At 41.5% G+C, this 20,793-nt stretch overlaps 2 protein-coding genes across 3 annotated transcripts; one reads left to right on the forward strand and one right to left on the reverse strand.

Annotated features, from left to right (window-relative positions):
• Positions 1 to 3,787: 3,787 nt before the first annotated feature.
• LOC139462479 (phospholipid phosphatase 2-like) lies at positions 3,788 to 10,713 on the forward strand. 2 transcript variants are annotated; one of them, XM_071244235.1, is made up of 6 exons: positions 3,788 to 3,925; positions 4,954 to 5,108; positions 7,402 to 7,682; positions 9,006 to 9,063; positions 9,539 to 9,715; positions 10,390 to 10,713. In XM_071244235.1, the coding sequence occupies exons 1-6, from the start codon at positions 3,847 to 3,849 to the stop codon at positions 10,558 to 10,560; spliced, it is 921 nt and encodes a 306-aa protein (XP_071100336.1). In that variant the 5' UTR covers positions 3,788 to 3,846; the 3' UTR covers positions 10,561 to 10,713. The 2 variants fall into 2 exon arrangements, with proteins under 2 accessions (XP_071100336.1, XP_071100337.1); XM_071244236.1 differs by lacking the exon at positions 3,788 to 3,925 and adding an exon at positions 4,387 to 4,447.
• LOC139462483 (phospholipid phosphatase 1-like) lies at positions 10,593 to 18,555 on the reverse strand. The gene is made up of 6 exons (XM_071244242.1): positions 18,421 to 18,555; positions 16,926 to 17,077; positions 16,139 to 16,413; positions 14,518 to 14,575; positions 13,823 to 13,999; positions 10,593 to 12,839 (listed from the first exon to the last, which is right to left on the reverse strand). The coding sequence occupies exons 1-6, from the start codon at positions 18,491 to 18,493 to the stop codon at positions 12,756 to 12,758; spliced, it is 819 nt and encodes a 272-aa protein (XP_071100343.1). The 5' UTR covers positions 18,494 to 18,555; the 3' UTR covers positions 10,593 to 12,755.
• Positions 18,556 to 20,793: the final 2,238 nt, after the last annotated feature.

Consider the following 20,793-nt stretch of genomic DNA (forward strand, 5'->3'; position numbering starts at 1 on the left):
GTCCCTCGTTCCACGTGGAACCTGGTGCCAGGATGGTGTGTGTCCCTCGTTGCACGTGGAACCTGGTGCCAGGATGGTGTGTGTCCCTCGTTCCACGTGGAACCTGGTGCCAGGATGGTGTGTGTCCCTCGTTGCACATGGAACCTGGTGCCAGGATGGTGTGTGTCCCTCGTTGCACGTGGAACCTGGTGCCAGGATGGTGTGTGTCCCTCGTTGCACATGGAACCTGGTGCCAGGATTGTGTGTGTCCTTTTGAAAGGTGTTGAGTGTCTGTCCCTGGCAACATATGAAGAAACGCTATGAATCCTCTGCCTGAGTATGAGTGAATATCAATACCACTAATACAGTGGAAAGACAATTATGATTCTAAGTCAAATAAAAGTAACTTTTTTTTACTTGGTCACATGATAGTTCCATGCTTGCAGTACTTTTAGACAACACATTTGCTGTAACATTTACACCCAGCACATATTTTAAGACTTGTTTGGAGGAAGCTTTCAAATAAAATTATTAAAAAAAACTGTCTTCGATGGAGTCCTTATTTAGCAAGAATCGTCCATAAGGGCGTCCTTACTTATTTTTGTGTTTCTCATCTCCCGCTTGTAAATTTCCCTCGCGCCGAAAGAAAATTATGTTTTTTTAAATACCGGATTAAACACTTAACACCTGTATTTGTGTGCCAGTTCTTGAAAAAAAGTGTCAAATTTCATAATTGTTTGAAAACCACGATCGTATATATATAAATGACAGCATGCGTTCTACAAGTAAACTGTAGAAACTTGGAATGGAAGCAACACTTAGCTGCTTTTATTTCTGTGTTGCGATATAGGATTCACCTCCACTATAAAGCGGGTAGCTGTGTTGGTGTTTGAGAAAGTAAATGGCATGAAAACCCGCGACAATTGCAATCTAACATACGTGACCCGTAATAGGAAGTCCTCAGATCTTTGTTTCGCGGTTGTGAGAACTGAGATCGATTTTTCGATGAGATTGACATATACAGTGATTCCATTTTTCGATGAGATTGACATATACAGTGATTCCATCTATCGCTGCGTAGATTTTGTCATTTCTTACTTCATACAAATTATAGGAAACCCACCGTGAAGCCAAAACTAACCAGGCGGTTACTACTGATACACATCATTGCGAGCATCGATCTAGATCTACTGCCTTATTTCATGAAGATACAAACATTTCGATTCGTATTTGTTTCAGAATAATCAAATTTAATCATAACAAACAATGAATAAAGATAAAGACATTTTGTAGATACACGTCTTTGCAAGAATAGTTATACCCTGTCAGCGCGGTATGTAAAGGAGGCAACCCGTGCCGCGCCATCAATGCAGGGAATGGTCTAAGGGAGATAATCGTGTTATGATATGCTGAAAAAATATATATATATGAGTAAGGTCCCTTATATTAGCTCCATACAGTCTGTTTACTTAAACTCCTCACACTGCGTGGAATTTTCCGAGTTCTATAGGGAAATTCAAGCTCCTCACAGCAATAGTCCATTCACGCACTGAATAAGAGCTTAGAAAATACTGGTTATCTCCCTTGTTACGAGGTCGAATGACGTCATAACATAGTTTGGACATGCGCATAGAATACAGATTATGTTAGACTGGTTTCCGAGCATTTGGGCTCCTCGCCGCACAACAAAGCCACAAGAAAGACAGAGGATTCCACAGTTACTTCTTTTTGACAAAGAACAACGCAGTGTCTGAAGTTTGCATGTAAAACTCGAAGGGATCTTGTATAAGGGGCGTAAGCCCGTTTGAAATTACCAAAGTAATCTGGTTCAACAGTTTGTATGCGACGCAAGTTTAGCGCTTTTTGTCAGACAGGAGCTCAGTCTAATTACCAAGATGAATTACTTCCCTTTGACCACGAACTTTACCCCCATGGAATATAAATCGATTGAATTGTCTCCCTTTGACCATGTCAAAATCTGTGTGACGTCGCAGGTAGTAGACCTAGATCGGTTCCATCTGTCATTCTTATTTATAATAAACAAAAACATATCTAAGAAACTATCTAGATCTAAACCTTGGTCGTTTAAATACAATATTGTATCCGGTTCAATTTTAGTCGAGATTGCATGTCAGAAGATATATATTTGTTTTAAAATTGAAGTGATTTTAGATTAGTAGTCGTGAGATTTGGAGTAATATCACTCTTTAGAAATTGTAACGCCAAGTTGTTTTTACTGGTCAGACATATTCTGTCATGTTCGGGGCACGGGTGGTCATTTTACCTTACATGTCGCAGTTCACCATAACCTGATCACTTCGGGGTTTCCTCCCACATTAAGCCGTGATATAATTGGAATACTGTTAAGCCAAACTCAATCCCCCTGTCACCTTCATGGTTCCTTACGTATCATTTGACTAGTTCCTTGTGGTGACTAAAAAGAAAATCGGAGGGCATTATTTGTCACCGGTCCCTTATACGGTTTGAAGACAACAACGCCGTAATACGTCATCATACGGTAAATAGAATGTGGAGCAGAAAAGCTAGTGATTGATATTATGAGCAACGTCCCACCCTACGTTAAGGTACGGCGTCATTCAATACAAACCACCGACCCTTACCACGCACTCCGTTTACTCGTCTCGTGCGTCAAGCATATGGTAACCTATTCTAACCCGGGTACCCCATGGGGTAAAACGAACAACCTCCTAAATTCACTAACCCGCTAGTCCGAGACTTCTAAGTTGTACTGAGGACAAGTAAAACTACTATGATGGTAGTCCCCATGGTCAATAGCAGCATTTGAGGTCTATAATTTCGAACCAGTACTCTACGCTTCAATTAAGCAACTAGTGGAACTAAAAAGTCCGATACTAAACCTCTTTGTTTGCTTCATGTAGGACTAGCTACAAACTCGGGTGACAAGTGAAATGAGGTTTTTCACTAGTCATCTGGACTAGTCTTAAAATACGAATTTCTGAGGCTGAATAAACATATAAATTACATGTATGTAAATCCCTATAGTCAAATACAGATACACCCGCAAGAAACAAGGTTTGTGTAGTCTCTTGGAAGTCAGTATATATTCTACAATATCAAGTAGAGAGAAATAAACATTATCTTGGAAAAAAATCGCACTGGTCTCTCAAGCTGTTTTGTTTGTTTGTTGTTTAACGCCGCACTCAGCAATATTCCAGCTATATGACGGCGATGTGTAAATAATTGAGTCTGGACCAGACAATACAGTGATTGATGTCATGAGCATCGGTCCACCCAATTGGGATACGATGACATGGATCAACCAAGTCCGCGAGCTTGACCACCCGATCCCCTTAGTCGCCTCTTACGACAAGCATAGTCACTACATAATAGCTACATGCCCGTTTTTGCAATACTCTGCGCTGTATATCATCAATGATATTCTTTCTAATACAGCAATGAATTTCAATAGGGAAAAATGAACAATTTGTAAAGTATCAAACAAATAATGCTTTTTTTGCACCCCGTAGAGGAGTATGGCAATACAGTATCTTTATCAGACAAATGCTTGTGTTTTGTTAACACTAAGACTGTAATTGGACCCAGCTGAGCACATTTGTGAACCGTGCAGTGCCTCAAAGTTGACAGACCTTCCGTACTTTCTTGGTTGGAGAAGTGGCGGGTTTAACTACCAATAGACATCTTCTGGATTTGGCTAAATATTTGCCTCATCACATCCTACAAAGTAGGTCAGCGTCCCAGCATCACATTCCAGCCTATCAGTGACAAAATATCCCAGCTAAACTACGGCCGCTACTGCGGGGGTAATTTGCCGAGTCCAACACTGGGTCGCTCTGTCGAAAATAGAGAGAGAGAAAGATCAATGGTATGGCGAGAAAAATTAGTATTCCCTCACGGTACAAGTGGCACTCCAGGGTGGCGGCAGATGTGTGCATTGTCATAATTAGTAAGTTTTAAAGCTTAAACAGCTGATGATTGTAATGCATGTTCAATGCACGCTCTTGGGACGCTGGTAGAGATTCAAATCATTCCGTCGTCAGCCACGATAATTATGGATCCGCTCTTGGTCGGATTCTGTGGAGAAGTGGGTCAGTTCATGGTCACGAGACATGTCAAATACCGGCGGCATTGTGACATCCATTGTTTGTTTTATGAATGCAAACTTTTCTATGCTACGGCCGAAAAACTAACTGTAAAGTATGTTGCACCATGGTTTAGTTAGCAATAGTCAATGCACGGCGGCATGTAAATTACCGCGTTTTGGCCAGGCAAATCAGTCGCACAATTACACATCAGTAAAGTCACACGTTGTGATTCATCCTCGATTATCCGGTATATTATAACTCCATTCTCATTATTATAACTACACAGCTAGTGTGTAGATTGTCTGCCTGGGGAGAGGAAGGGCATAAGATGGTACCAAAAGACGGTACCTGGTACCTGCTTTTGGCGCTCGGCCTTCCAGAGGGTAGGGGGAGGGGCAAGTACAAGTGTCTGAGTGGGGTATCCATGTCTGTTTGTTATTTAACGCCGCACTCAGCAATATTCAAGCTATATGACGGCGGTCTGTACATACTTTAGTCTGGACCAGACAATACAGTGATTGACATAATATGCATGGATCCACGCAATTGGGATACAATGACATGCATGAACCAAATCAGCGAGCCGACCACCCGATCACGTTAGTCGCCCCTTACGACAAGCATAGACGACTTTTATGGCAAGAATAGGTAGCTGAAGACCTATTCTGACCGGGTTCTTCACGGGTAGGGTATCCATGTATAACAGTGGGCTAGCACTATACGGTCGGCATTAGTCCGGACTAGTACCAGTACCAACGGTGCCCGGAATAGAAACTTTACGGTAGTCATTGGATCATTCTTTGAACAAATCGTCATGACTGGCTGAAAACCTTCTAAAGTCCAGTCCATCCAAGTGTACTCTCTTCACCAAATACTCCCCTCATTTCAGTCGCAATAATAACAGCCACCTTCAAGAAGATCGTGACTCCTGTGCACCAGGGCTTCCAGTGCCATGACCCCCGTCTGCAGCAGCCTTACAAGCCAGGGGCGTCTGTCAGCAACGCAGTTCTTTATGGGGTCGGCTTCGGCCTGCCGGCTGTTGTGGTAAGGTCGATTCAAAAAGTAACCACATGTTAATTAAAAAAAGAATTCTGTTTAATGCCACTTTCTAGTGTTGTTGCAAATCAAAATTATTTTCACGAACTAAATATGAATAGTCACATGAATACTGATTACTAATGAAATGTATTAATTGATCGTATATTACACTAGTTGGTTGGTTGCTTGGTTTGTTGTTTTACGTCGCACTCAGCAATATTTCAGCTATATGAAGGCGGTCTGTAAATAATCGAGTCTGGACCAGACAATCCAGTGATAAAAATCATGAGCATCGATCTACGCAATTGAGATCGATGACATGCATCAACCTGACCACCCGATCCCGAAAGTCGCCTTTTACGACAAGCGTAGTCGCCTTTTATGGCAAGCATGGGTTGATGAAGAACTATTCTACCCCGGATCTTCACGGGTCACCACACTAGTAGCGCTAAGGAAGCCTTGTGAAAAACCCCGGCCGCGTCATACCAAAAGACGTTAAAAGATGGTACTTGTTGTTACCCTGCCTGCGACCGGCATTAAGGGGCTAAAACAAGGACTGGTCGGCTCGGAGTCAGTATACTGTGTCTGAGTGGGGTATTCATGTTAAACTGCCGCATGGTATCTCAGTGGGCTAGCACTATAAATCGGCATCAGTCTGGACTAGTACAGGCAGCCACACAAACACATACACGTACATGTACGTCGCTATATAAGTGAAATAATCTTGGACGCGACGTTAAACCCAATTTCACCTCACCTCACCTCACCTTGTGAAAAATGGCATTGGTAGTGAATTTTAGCAGGTCAGTCAGTCGGAGACCAAGGTGATGACACTGGAAACAAATACCTGGAACAGCATCTCGGTTATGCCAGTCATGACGTATTGCCCGTTTCTAACACACACATTCTAGCCAAGCTGGTATGAACCCTCATGTGTGATTTAGTTTTTCCGTCGCCTTGAGCAGTGTCTCAGTTCAACAAGCAGCTTCAGTGATGCATGTCGTGGACTTTCACCGCACGATTACTGGTATGGTGCTGACAGGTCAAGGAACTTTATAAGGACGATTCTTTGATAGTCTCCAGCAATCAATCGATCCCGGAACAATTATGGTACGCAGGTCTGCTCAACGAACTGCGCGTCAGGGTGTTCTGGAAGTAAAGTTAACTCCCAGAAAAGTGGGATGCAATAACAGGACATTTGGTTTTGTTGCCGTTGTTCCTCGCAAAAGGCAACGAAAACGACGTTAATACTGCAACTAACTTTTCAAGGGACTGGTTTTTTTTCGTTCTGTATTATGTTTTGCATGTGTAATTCCATTTTTTTACGCGAATGAATTCTGGAGTCAGAAATACGTGTAACATTACCACCCTGTGTCCGGATTGTATGGTCCAATTTGATTGTCAGGCCGCTGTCCCCTGTGTCTGTGGCAGAGCAGAGCATTAACCGTTTCTAGAACTATACTCATGAACGTTTGAGAGGGATACGGGGCTGTTTCCTACTGTTACGTAGCTTGAGGACAGCAACTGGTGTACTTGAATTGTGTACTTACATTTATTAACTTTAAATGAAGCTGAACATACTCCAGTGGCATGTTGATATAGGATACTATTTGTATGACACCCTCCCCAAGCAGACAATGTCACTCAGAACATCCTTATGAAATATTGAGTAGTATATACTAGGACGTTATTTTTGTATATTTTATGCCTGTTTCAGTTTGTCAATGTACACAGGTTCACATGAGCTGAATGAAATGTCCGAGCTATGTGATGGGGAGGGCGGGACCAGTGGGTGACAGTATGAGCAACGATCCTTACGTCGGGGCACGATGACATTTTGCGACAATAATTGTCCGAGTCACACATCGCAGCAACCGATCCTCATAAATCGGATCATACAAACATGGGGAACTGGGTACCTGGTCTGCCTTTGAATCCAATCCTTATATTGAAAAGGCAAATTATAATTACTCGCCAATAGACCCTTAGCGGCCTTACCCCGAAACGCCGTATTAATCAATACACATCGAACGTACTGGAACTCAGAGACATTTGCTTGTGGCTTGGCGGCCTGTTACTAACATAATATGGACCAGACAAACCCCGTCGGGGCACGATGCCACGCTATCAACCAAGTAACCGAGCCTGACCACCAGCCAATCTATTATGAAGTCTTAAGTACGACAAGAAAAAACTTGTGCGGCGTTAAACCAAATCGAATCCGGAATTGCAACATGGGAATTACTTAAATAGTTAAAGAGCCCATTTATGTGAAACTATAATCAGGTGTCTATTTCAGATGATCTTGGTGGAATGCTTCATCATCACCAAGCAGGGCAAAGGGGGAACCCTCTGGGTGTCGATGATACAGAAGTCGCTTGAAGCCATTGTTCCTTTCTTCTTTGGAGGCGCTGTTACCCACCTGACCACCAATGTACCGAAGTTTGTGATCGGTCGACTTCGTCCAAATTTCTTTGATGTCTGCAAACCTGATTGGTCAAGCGTTGACTGTCGTAATGGCGGGTATATTACAAAGAACATTTGTACAGAGACCAACGAGAATATTATTAACAAGACCAGGTAAATATATTTTTCTGGAAACTCATTTAGTTTGATACGTTGTCAAATGTCAAACTTTTCGAACTACTAGTATTATTTTTTATCCGAAAACCGATTTTTAAAACTATATTTTCAGATAACACATACTTGACTGGTAGTAGCTTTGACTTACAGATAATTAGTGGGAGGAAAGCATGTGATGTAGGTCTAAAAATGTTAACCGCTTGATGGGTTTGTTGTTTGTTGTTTAACGCCGCACTCAGCAATATTCCAGCTATATGACGGCGGTCTGTAAATAATCGAGTCTGGATCAGACAATCCAGTGATCGATATCATGAACTTCAATCCACGCAATCGGATCGATGACATGCATCAACCAAGTCAGCGAGCGTGACCACTCGATCCCGTTAGTCGCCTTTTACGACAAGCATAGTCACTTTTTTACGGCAAGCATGGGTTGCTCAACCCCTATTCTACCCAGGAATCTTCACGGGTCCGCTTGATGGGTACGGGTGTGATGTTAAAACCGTAATCAGGCCGAATCTAGGTTTCGAACACACGATCATGGGTTTCTGGCACACCTCATGGGGTTTGTATGAGACCGGTTATTTTTTTTCAGCTACAGCTGCAAAACCAAATGTTTTTAAATTAAAACTATGAGCCTCAATATTTTTTAGAAGCATTTTGCAACGTTATATGTATTTTAAACCATACTATTTTCCTGACATTCATTTTCGGCCGTAGGACGGCATAGGACAAGGCACATACTGTATTTGTATTGTATTTGAGTCCACTTACGGAACTTTGATATGAGGGTTGAGATTGTTTCACATTCATTCATATGATTTCTACCTTTATTTTGCCTCAAAGGCCCAATTGAATCTGTTTCGTCGGATATCAAGACTGGTTATTCTCTGAAGTTGACGTATTATATTATATTGACTGATGTAGCCTCACTTAGAAAGACTTGGCCTGAAGACATTCAAATGATAAGTTATCAATATAGTCCCCTTCGGTATTGAGATAATAAGTGATAAATGCTTACTAATCTACTGTTTTGTTTGGGCTTGTCTGGGCTGGAAGTGGTGAATCCAGGTTTCATCTATAGTCACAAATCATTGCATGAACCTTTCTGGATCAGCTTCAAACAGAGCTAGCGAGATTATCACGAGATATGTTCTGCCTGGTGATTGACTTTACTTACCACGTGGCATTACGTAGGTCATAACGTAGGACACTGGTCACATAATAAACTAGCAGTGGCCGGCCGTGATAGAATTTGGTGCCTACATGTCAACTGTTGTCGTGATTCATGTCACCCACATGTATCTGTTGTTTCCACAGGGTGTCATTCCCTTCAGGTCACGCCTCCCTCTCTATGTATTTCATGGTCTTCCTAATCGTGAGTACTTTCTCCTCTTCTCAAGATGGAGTGAGCCAATACAAACGTCATGCATTTCAATTTTATTCAACTAACTTAATGTATGGAACTTGAATTTGTTAAAGAATTCGTATCCTATTTTCAATATGGTCGCCACAACAGCCATATTGATGAAGCTAATATTTGCCACGCATGATGAAATCCTCGTTTGTTAAAATTGTTGTGATTGTATTGTGAGCTTTTAAATATTTTTTAAAACTAATATTAACGTTCATTAATTTTTAAAAAACAACAAACCCTAGAAAGTTGAAAGTTTGCGTGGAAGTTAATGCAATGAATTTCAGTCTCTTCAAGGGATCATGGAATTTAGATTCGGTCGATGTGGCAAAATATATTTTTCGCTCTTCCCATTTGTAGTGAATGTGCTGTAACCCAGTTACAATGTTTGTCGATAACAAATGTCCCTCCGTGCAGTCATGTCTGTCTGCTTATCCAGCTGTACCTGCAGCGACGCCTGACCTGGTCCAGCTGTCCACTCCTCCGGCCTGTACTGCAGCTCACACTGTTCTACATGGCTCTGTGCTGCGGCCTCAGCCGTCTGTACGACCACCTGCACCACTGGGAGGACATCCTGGCCGGAGACATCCTGGGGTTCAGCATTGCCATGTTAGTGGTGAGTGAGTTCATGAGTGGGTGGGTACGTTAGTTAGTCGTCTCTTACGACAAACAGTCGACTTGTACGGCAAGAATGGGTTGCTGAAGACCTATTCTACCCCGGGTCTTCACGGGAATATAAATTTTAATAAGGTCTACTCATTGGTTTTAAAATACCCCAAAAGACTGGACTCATGTCTCATGGACTCATTTTTGAATATCAAAAACAAACTACCAATACACAATGTAAATGGTTACACAATGTGAATGATACTGACACTATGAAATATTGTCATATCCCTTCATACAATGTTCTGCCCTGTTCAGTACGTTATCACACACCACCGACATTCTTACCTACTAGTTGTTCTTAGTGGGAAGAAGAGTCAAATCGGAAATATTATTTTGTGGAAAACGAAATGAAACAAGCCCAGACATTCCAGACCTAGATTTACTATCGTCACAAAACCAGATTACGATTTTTCAAACTACGAGCCTGATGTTTTTTATAGAAAAACTCCTTGCAACTATTTTTTGTGTGGTAGGATTCTTTTTCCACACCCTGAAGCAATATCATTTTTTCTTCAGCTCCCCGCCCCCGAATATCAAATTGTCACTCCCTTACAGGCCAGAGAATATACTGCTAATACCTGATTAGAATTAACAATTGAATTATAATCAATACAATTTCAGTTCTTCAAAGTACGCCCCGTGTATACGTGTCACGTGGCGCAGGGAGGGGAGGAGGACCAGCAGTGCCCGGAGGAGGAACCGGAAGTGATGGAGGATTCACCGGAGGAAGCAAGGGTTGAGGAAACCCCGGCTGAAACAACTAAAGTTGAAATGGCGACTGAAGTTGCCTAGCACGAGGAAGAGACAAGATTCAGAGTGTCATGAAATACTTTATTGTCATAAACATAATGATGCTATGTTATCTCAATAAGAGAGTTTTTGGTTAATCGCTATAAATCTCATAAAAAAGACCGCATGTGGGACAGCACAATGGAGGTAATAAACGATACGTACTGAACACGTAAGGTCAATCTGCATGATAATGTTTTTATCATTGCTAATGTTTACTTTTAAAAGGGTTCACCCCAATTATGTTTCTCAGTTTGTCAGCACCATACACGTGCTCGTGAGATTCACCTTGGTGGTAAACGTCTAAGACCTGCATGACTTCGGGTTTTCCTCCCACGTTAAGCTGAAACACCGTGATATAACTGGAATTCTATTCAAAACATCATTAAATCCAACTCAGACACTTACTAATTTAAAGGGGGGCTGTCAATTTGCACTCCAAACAAATTTGTATCAGGTCAATAGACAACAACACTGTAACTAAAGTTTAATTATACATATTGAGATCAATCATACGGCTACGACAATGTTATTCATAGTGAGATGGGCACAGTTTCACACAGGTAACGGTATGTGATACAGATCTGGACCGCCAGGCTGCAGACCGGAGAACAAAGTCCCCCTTTAAATATATATGGTAATTCCATGAAATCGCTGTATTTTGTAGAGACGTAAAATGTCCATTCATTACAAGAATAACTATATATACGTTCTTCCTAATAATTTACATATTTAAAAGAAATGATCTTTGAATGTGTAAATTGGAAGAATAGTAATAATGGCTACATAATGGGTGAGTACCACAACGTGGGGTAATGACAATAATACGGTAATGAATAATAATCCTGTCAAAGCGAACTGCCAATGGCGTATTAATATATGTGATACCCATGAAATTTTGTTCACATTTTTTATCATTATCGTCTTGGTAATTTGAATTTTTGTCGGAGCTGTCAGGCGGTTTTGGTTTTGTCCCCTAAAACCTTGGTTTTAAATATTTGTTCCATGAATGTAACTTTTTAATGACTGGATTTTAACATTGTAGGTATCTTACGTTGTCATAGTTATGCCGCAATGTTTGATTTGGATTTGTGGGTTTACTGCCTTCTGAGAACAAGGTGAAAAATGTATCTGACAAGAAACATTCTTTTATGGGCGTCCATACCATTTTACTCATTAGTGAGGGACTATTCACTGATACTGTGTAAGAACATTTAACTGTCACCCGACATGTAATATAGAAACATGCAGTGGACTATCAAAACGTTAAGTCCACGGACACCTGGTGTCATCACTGATTTTCAGTGAACTGTTCACATAATTTCCCCGTTATTTTTACCGTTAAGCTTGTAACGCCCAATGAATCTGTTTCGGTGGATAATCGAGGTTATTCTCTGGCGTTGACGTTTTATGTCATTTTCAGATTCATTCAATGTCATTAAAATCAGATTTTAGGTTCTTACTACCGCAAAACAAAGATCTTAGGACATCCCATTACAGGTCACGTCAGAACAACCTTGCGCGAACTTCAATTAAATGACTAAGGTGAAGTCGACATTGGCCAAGTAGAAAGCAGCTTTCTCGAGCTATACGGCCCTTGTTTCAAACTGGCTACTACGCATTGAAAAATGTTTTGTGAAATTCTCAATTCAAAATTTGATAATTGAACAAAAGAACATTCTGGAATGTCTATCAGATCACCGAGATTGTATGGCAGTACATCTCATGGACAATGCCAAGTCTCTTCACTTCAAATGTTTGTCCTATTGAAGCAAGAGGCAAACACTGCCATTAGCCAATCAGAAGGCAGCTTTCTCGTGCTTTATGACACTATTTTCAAATTGGCGACTACGCTACGAAACATATTTTGACAAATTCTTGATTAAAAGTTTAGAACAGATCAAAATATCATTCTGGAAAGGGTAATAGATGGCCTAGATTGTAAGGATTCATCCAAATTTCGTTTGGAATACCCCGTTTTAAATATTTTGAGGTTGTATGATTAGAAAATACATTCCGACTGTCACTGTCCTGATCTGGTAAGCGACGCTCTGATTGGTTGGATGAAAGGTCGACCCGACGTGAGTCGTAATACGATGTCCTCAGATCTTTGTTTTGCGATAGACAGAAATAAGATCTGATTTAATGAGATGGAGATTCAATGCTTCCCGACTTGATGACAGATTGCGGCTCACTCTTCATGTAACGGTCGCAATTGTAGGTCGACTGTCGACAGCATTCTTGTTGTTGGACGTCGGGCGCAGTTTCGCAACAAAGACGCCCTGCAGCAACCAAAACACGTAATGATGTAAACAGTTGGCGTGACCGGAGCAGATTCTTCGCTTAACCTGGGACCACTTGCCTTTTTTGTTTGTTTGTTTTTTAACGCCGCACTCAGCAATTTTCCAGCTATATGAAGGCGGTCTGTGTAAATAATTGAGTCTGGAACAGACAATCCAGTGATTGATATCATGAGCATCGATCCACGCAATCAGGATACGATGACATCCATCAACCAAGACCACCCGATCCCGTTAGCCGCCTCTTACAAACATAGTCGCCTTTTACGGCAAGCATGGGTGAAGACCTGTTCTACCCCGGATCTTCACGGGTAGGGACCACTTGCACACTTGCACAAAGCGACGTTGTAGCGTTAAGATCGCTTTACTTGTGCAAGTGGACCTGGTGTCATCCATCCATAAATTTTCATCATTGTTTTGTCTTTCATTAAGAAGCAATGGATCCTGGGGACCTATTCTAACCCGAATTCCCCACTGTGTTCACCAGTATTGAGAATCGAACAAGGAACTCATAATGACGAGCGACCACGTTGTTCGTAACAGAGGCTTACTGAACTTCAACTTAACTTGTCTTCATGTGATAGCGTTTAATTTCATATTTAGTCAATGATTTGTTTGTTTGTTTCTTGTTTAACGCCTCACTCAGTAATATTCAAGCTATGTGACGGCGGTCTGTCAATAATCGAGTCTTGACCCGACAATCCAGTGATTGACATCATGAGCATCGATCCACGCAATTGGGATCGATCACATGCATCAACCAAGTCAGCGAGCCTGACCGCCCGATCCCGTTAGTCGCCAATTGCGACAAGCGTAGTTGCCTTTTACTGCAAGCATTGGTTTCTGAAGACTTATTCTACTCCGGATCTTCACGGGTATTTACATCTTGTAAGAAAATGACAGAAGATGAACTTGAGATTTCATAAATAAAGCATCATCGCATATAGCTACACTGTGAGACTCACCAAAGTTAGAGCTACAGACGCTCCTAGAACAGCGCCAAATATGACGTCCCCAGGATGGTGCCAGTAGTCGAAGACACGTGACAGGGAGATGTAGAACGCCACGCTCAGCACGAGAGCCACGGCAACCGGTTTCAGGAGACTTGGGCCTGATTTAGGCAACCGGGCGTACAGGAACACCTGTAGGTTAATAGTGTGAAGAATGTTGATGCAAAGAATGTCATCATTGCATGTGAACAATTGACTTGCTTTGCATGTGTTTGTGACGGGTGCCACACCTGGGTGCCATTGACCAAGGCAATCTTAGCGCTAAGGTGGTCGTAACTCCCATACTTGAACATATGCTTACTATCATCGTAGTCCTTGGTTGTTTTGCACAACAGCACCCTGGTATCATCACTATTTGATAGTGATTCATATATATAATATTTATGCTCATGATATAGTCGTAATCGAACAATAAATTCTGCTTTTGGCAGAGATTTCTTATGAATAGGGAAATGGTTTCTCCGCTTTTATTTGTATTTATAGTGGGCATTATAAGATCTTAAAACATAACCTGAATAATAACTTATTTATCCCACAACTTTGGCAGGTTATTCTATTCGATTGAAATTCCGTGTACTCTGTATTGCGATCCTGACACTGAATCTCGAATGATTATTTTAAGAAAACGGGTAATATAGTTAGATACACACCGCAAAGTACGTCATCCCGAAGAAGGAGATTGATGCATGGCCTGATGGAAAAGACAGTCTGAAATATAGAAAATTGTGCTATAATTTGGACTGCCGTGTTGCATTGAAGAATACAGTGATAAGTGAGCAATGTCAAGGCTGTGGTTGGGTTGGTTGTTAGTTGTTGGTTGTTTAACGCCGCACTCAGCAATATTCCAGCCATATGAAGGGGTCTGTAAATCTCACGTTATTGACGTAAAGAATAGTCAAGTCTTAAGGACATTCTATCATACATTGACTATTTATAACTGTCAGACACACATTTTTTGTCTGTTTGTTTTTTGTTTAAAGACGGACTAAGCAATATTCCAGCGGTCTGTAAATAATAGAGTCTGGAGATTGACATCATGAGCATCGATGTACGCAATTGGTTGGTTGGTTGGTTGTTTAACGCCGCACTCAGCAATATTCCAGCTATATGACGGCGGTCTGTAAATAATCGAGTCTGGACCAGACAATCCAGTGATCAATATCATGAGCATCGATCCACGCAATTGGGATCGATGACATGCATCAACTAAGTCAGCGACTAAGTTAGTCGCCTTGTACGACAAGCAGAGTCACCTTTTACGGCAAGCATGGGTTGCTGAAAACCTATTCTACCCCGGAATCTTCGCTGATGTACGCAATTGGGATACGATGACATGCATCAACCAAGTCAGCGAGCCTGACCACCCGATCCCGTTAGTCGCCTCTTACGACAAGCATAGTCGCCTTTTCCGGCAAGCATTGGTTGCTGAAGACCTATTCTACTCCGGATCTTCACGGGTTGAGTGGTTTGGACTAGGTCCAAGAACTACATCTGCGAAATCAAGGTCTTGGTCAACAATTTCTTTGGAGGAATCAACCCCACTGGGGATTCCTTGCTCTCGAGCAATATTCCAGCAGTTCATGCCCTTAGAGACCACATTTCACAACTTTTGAGGTACAGTGTAGCATGCGCTTTCTACGAAGATTTTTAAGAGCGTAATACGACTCTTGCTCACGGTTACAACACTCAAGGTTTCAGGAAAGCTTTCAAAAAGTTTTATCGTGGTTTGTTTCAGGTGAATAAGTGACTTTCCCTTGCATGTGTTTGTGACGGGCACCACCGGTGGGGCAGGATACGTAATGCGACAGATTCCATTCACCAAGTGGTTTCTCACGGCGCTAACGAAACCTTTATTACCCCGGTCAAAGGATCAGTGTGCACACGAGTTTCATTCCCTGGGGATCATACAACCCAAGTTGTTGAGGCGTTGGGAGGTTAACAGTCACACTCCCATCGATCTCACTAAGGAGACGGCCTTCAGGATGGGCAGGGCTGAAGCTCTAGAAGCTCTTAGGAGTCAAACGTGCCGAACACGGTCACTCCGCTACCTACGCTTCCTGATTGGCGCGCTGTGCACAGGATCCCTCGATGAGGTAGATCGTTGCTCATGATTTCAATGACTTGCGTTCCTGGTCCGGACGCGAATATTATACAGGTCTCCGTCATATAGCTGGAATATTGCTGACTGCCATTAAACCAAACTTTTAACCACTGGCCAACTGTGCCCAAATAGAATTTTGTTGAGCATTCCTAACTAGACGTAATAATAACCTGGCCTCTGCAATTTTCTGAGCGTCGGACCCTTGACAAGCATCATGCTGGGCGTATCCCTCCGCGCAGACGGTATTCAGGTCGGGCTGACATACAGAAATGAAGTGCGGCCTGAGACGCCCGATGCTGTACTTGCCGATGTCGGTGATGACCAAGGTGAGAGCAGCACCGAACAGGAACACGAGGACGGCATCATAGACGCTTCTCAGCGTCACCCGGCACGTCACGGATCCACGTAGTGTATATACTTTGAAAAGAACATCCCACATGGCCATCTGTGAATGAACAATGTGTAGGTAATATATAATGAGGTGATGTGACATGGGGTTTAACGTCTCTTTCGAAATTACGGCCCACATATAGAGACGTACAGTTTTGACATGTTTAGCCTGAGAATGCCAAGTTCATTGTAATATTCTAGAAACTGATGTCCTAGTTACATTGTCAACAAGTAGCAACTGTTGTAGTTTACCAGAAAATGTGTGTGTGTGTGTGTGCGTGCGTGCGTGCGTGCGTGCGTGCGTGCGTGCGTGCGTGCGTGTCTGTGTGTGTTCTTTGTTGACGCCTTACTCAGCAAATGTGAGGTAAGATGTGAATAGCATATTATACATTAATAAAAACATAAATATACAATCAAATAGTAGGTAACTATCACAGACGCATTATACAACAATCAATACGATAAAACATATCTAATATCACAATCCAAGCTGTCGTTTACAGACATGGTAGCTGAATGCCCACGGCAATACCCTGAATATACACCCATTTGGAATTGAATCCTTACCACTGCTAGGGGTATAACTATCGATACTATTAACAATAATGCGACAGATATGGTGCTTTGTTTGTACGGGTACTTGATCGTGTCATCGTCACAGAAGAATCCTTGCCGGAATGGAACACCATATTTTTCAAAGAGGCCGAGCACCAGCAACACTGCAAAAAAGATCGTCTTGAACTACTTCGGTAAATTATGTTTATTCAGATAAATAGAGAGGAAAGACATTGTATGATATCGATAAAGTACCGAGAATGTATTTTACCTGACCAACCACACAGTAACCTAACACACGCAGAATATTCTGAGTGAGTGAGTGAGTTTTGGTTTTACGCCGCTTTTAGCAATATTCCAGCAATAACACGGCGGGGTACACCAGAAATGGGCTTCACACATTGTACCAATGTCGGGAATCGAACCCGGGTCTTCGGCCTGACGAGCGAACGCTTTCACCACTATGTATTTCTGTATGAATTTTCTAAAGTGAAGCGGAGAAGAATATTGGTCTTGTTGAAAAGATCCAGGGAAAGAAAAGTAATTTTTCAAGTGTGCCACGGAGCACTCATCAAGATGTTCCGGCGTGTACATTGTAATAAGATAAATGATTCTAAGTCGGTTAGTCTCATTTCACCAAGCCTATAGAATAAGTAATTTTGAAATTTTGCTCCTTTCCATTTCATTGAGATTGATCGCGCTTTTTCAAGTTCTGCATGCCAAAATATATTTTGTGGATCATATTGTGTATATATTAGGCGTGTTCACATGTTGACCATATTTCACATGTTTGCCATGGATATATGTGATTTCATACAATGAGTGAGTGAGTTGTGTTGTGAGTATTCAAGTCATATCACGGCGTGTCTGCTTTATGTGGGAGGAAAGCCCGAAGTGATGAAGGTCTAAGACGTTCACCACTTCGGTGAAACACACGAGCACGAGTATGGTGCTGACAAACCTGGAAACATAATCATAGGTTTCTGGTGTGCCCAAACAGCTTCATGACAAATGAAAACTAATACAAAACAGAAAATAAACTCTAAATCATATACATATAACGGTCCCCGGGTTAGAATTGATCTTTTGCAACTCATGCTAGTCACAAGAGACGACTGTTGGGATCGGATGGTCAGACTGGCTGACTTTGTTGATGCATGCCATCGTATCCCAAATGCGTAGGTCGCTCATGATGTCAATCACTGGATTGTCTGATCCAGACTTTATTATTTACAGACCGCCGTCATATGGCTGGAATACTGCTGAGTGCTGCGTTAAACAACCAACCAACCAACTAACAAGAACATATAACAGTAACAGCGATTATCACCATAATCTGACATCATTTTATTCATATCCTTGAATAATGATTCAAACATGTTATATCATTTTCAAACCCATGCACTCGTATATATAGCATATCACGTGAAGCGTAAAGCTGAGTCTGTATTGTATACCTACTCGATGTGTGGGTGTCTATACATACAATACAGGTATTGCCACTTACTGAGTAACGTTATTACGACATCACCGACTCCTTTGATGAGGTTGACGCCTCGACACCCTGTACCCGTTTCCATGGTGTCCACTCTACTAGGTTCCAGTAAAATTGTTCAAGAAGACCATTCAACATCAACACTGACGAGCGGCCACAATCACGTGATAGCGCTACAACGAGGTCATTGTGTGGATTATGTTTCCTTGTACGGGTACTGTTACCGGACATGCTCTGATAAATGACCTAAACAGAATCCAAGGCGAAAAGTGACCAGGGCAGATAAGCGAAATTGATTATATTTTTGAAAATATGGATTACATGTTTTTCACAGACTGATCTAAAACTTGGCTAAACATCAACCCACAAGTCAAAACAAGTCCGGAGAGAGCCTACCCTTTTTGTGTGAAAAAATATAAGTCACATCTCAAGTTTTTTCCGCTTTCAAATGCTTTGCACTTCTTATAGGAGTGAAAGTATACATTTTAACGTTTAAGAGACATTTAACAGCGAATTTGGGGACTAATTTAACACAGTATTCGCTTTTAAATCTTCAAAATGAAAAAGAGGAGATTTGAGTAATCTCTTGCTTTCAAATTTCAAAGATAAAATCTTAATTGGTAACATTAACATAATCACAAATATTTTGTATTTGTATATAAAACTTGTTAAACAGTGAGGTCAATAGGCGCACACATAATTGTTTGAGTGACTGGTCTACATGTCAGACGCTCGGATATTATACCATTTACTGCCTGGCTTATACAAATATATGCTATCTCTTGCGGTGATTAAGTAGAAATACAAGTAGGTCGCCTACAGTCGGGCTACATGTGTACGAGGTGAGGTGTGTTGAAACAGGGATTGACATCGCGTATAGTATAGTATAGTAGTATAGCGATGTTCATCCATGTGTGTGTGTGTGTGTGTGTGTGTGTGTGTGTGTGTGTGTGTGTGTGTGTGTGTGTGTGTTTATTTCGGACTTATGCCGGTTTTATAGTGTTAGCTAGTCCACTCAGAAAGCATACCGCAGTTTTATAGTGCTATCCAGAGATAGCATGTCGCAGTTTTTACATGCACACCCCACTCAGACACAGTATACTCACCCTAAACCTACCAGTCCTTATTCCCGAGCGCCAGGCACAGAAACATCAAGTACTGTATTGTAACGTGGTTTGGTATGTCGTGGCCGGGGAACGAACCACCGACCTTCCGCTCCCGGCGGACGCTTTATTCACTTGATCACAGCTCACCATAAAATTAAGTATAAAATTAAGTCTGCTCCAAGTGTCTGAGGTTGCAGACAATCAACTAAGAGGTCCAATGATCAAATCTTCCAAAAAGTATGTTTTCACAATTGGTTAGGTTCGTTCTACTTATTTCCTTTTACATGTTATAAGATAGGATATACTTTTTAATCGAAATCTCATGTTATTGACGTAAAGAATATTCAAGTCTGAGGGACATTTTACCACACATTGTATCCGGTAATGATTATTTATTAACTGCCAAACACACATTGTTTTGTCTTTTTGTTTGTTGTTTAACGCCGGACTCAACAATATTTCAGCGGCTTGTAAATAATAGAGTCTGGACCACCCAATCCAGTGGTTGACATCATGGACACCGAAATACGCAATTGGGATACTATGATATGCATCAACCAAGTCCGCGAGCCTAACCACCTGATCCCACTAGTCGCCCCTTACAAGCATGGGTTGCTAAATACCGTTTCTTACGGGTAAACAGAAAAATAGCACGTCTAAGGGATCTATAAGTATTTCTATGCCTTGAACCCGATGGCACATGATGATGACAGTTTCTTTTAAAATTGCACTTGGTTAAAATATCATCACTAATTCGTATCTGGACTACAGAATTACCATCTGATTACAGACCATAGTTGACAGTACTGAATGTACTCAGTGCACAAATCATCTGCAGTCCTATATGTTACAAGACCACAAACTTTAATGTTTCAGTACTTAACGTTTGTAATGTGAAATTGTAATCGAGCACAACACACAACCATAATACTGAATCTTTCAAATGTTCACAACACACAACAACAATAGTGAATCTCTCCAGTGTTCACAAAACACGGCCTCAATACTGAATGCCTGAATGTTCACAAAACACGGTCTCAATACTGAATGCCTGAAAGTTCACAAAAAAAGGTTTCAATACTGAATGCCTAAAAGTTCACAAAACACGGTCTCAATACTGAATGCTTAAAATGTTCACAAAACACGGTCTCAATACTGAATGCCTATAAGTTCACAAAACACGGTCTCAATACTGAATGCCTAAAAGTTCACAAAACACAGTCTCAATACTGAATGCCTAAAAGTTCACAAAACATGGCCTCAATACTGAATGCCTAAA

Source organism: Haliotis cracherodii, unplaced genomic scaffold (assembly GCF_022045235.1).
Source record: "Haliotis cracherodii isolate W230 unplaced genomic scaffold, xgHalCrac1.p SCAF_15, whole genome shotgun sequence".
In the NCBI taxonomy this organism is placed as follows: Eukaryota; Metazoa; Mollusca; class Gastropoda; order Lepetellida; family Haliotidae; genus Haliotis; species Haliotis cracherodii.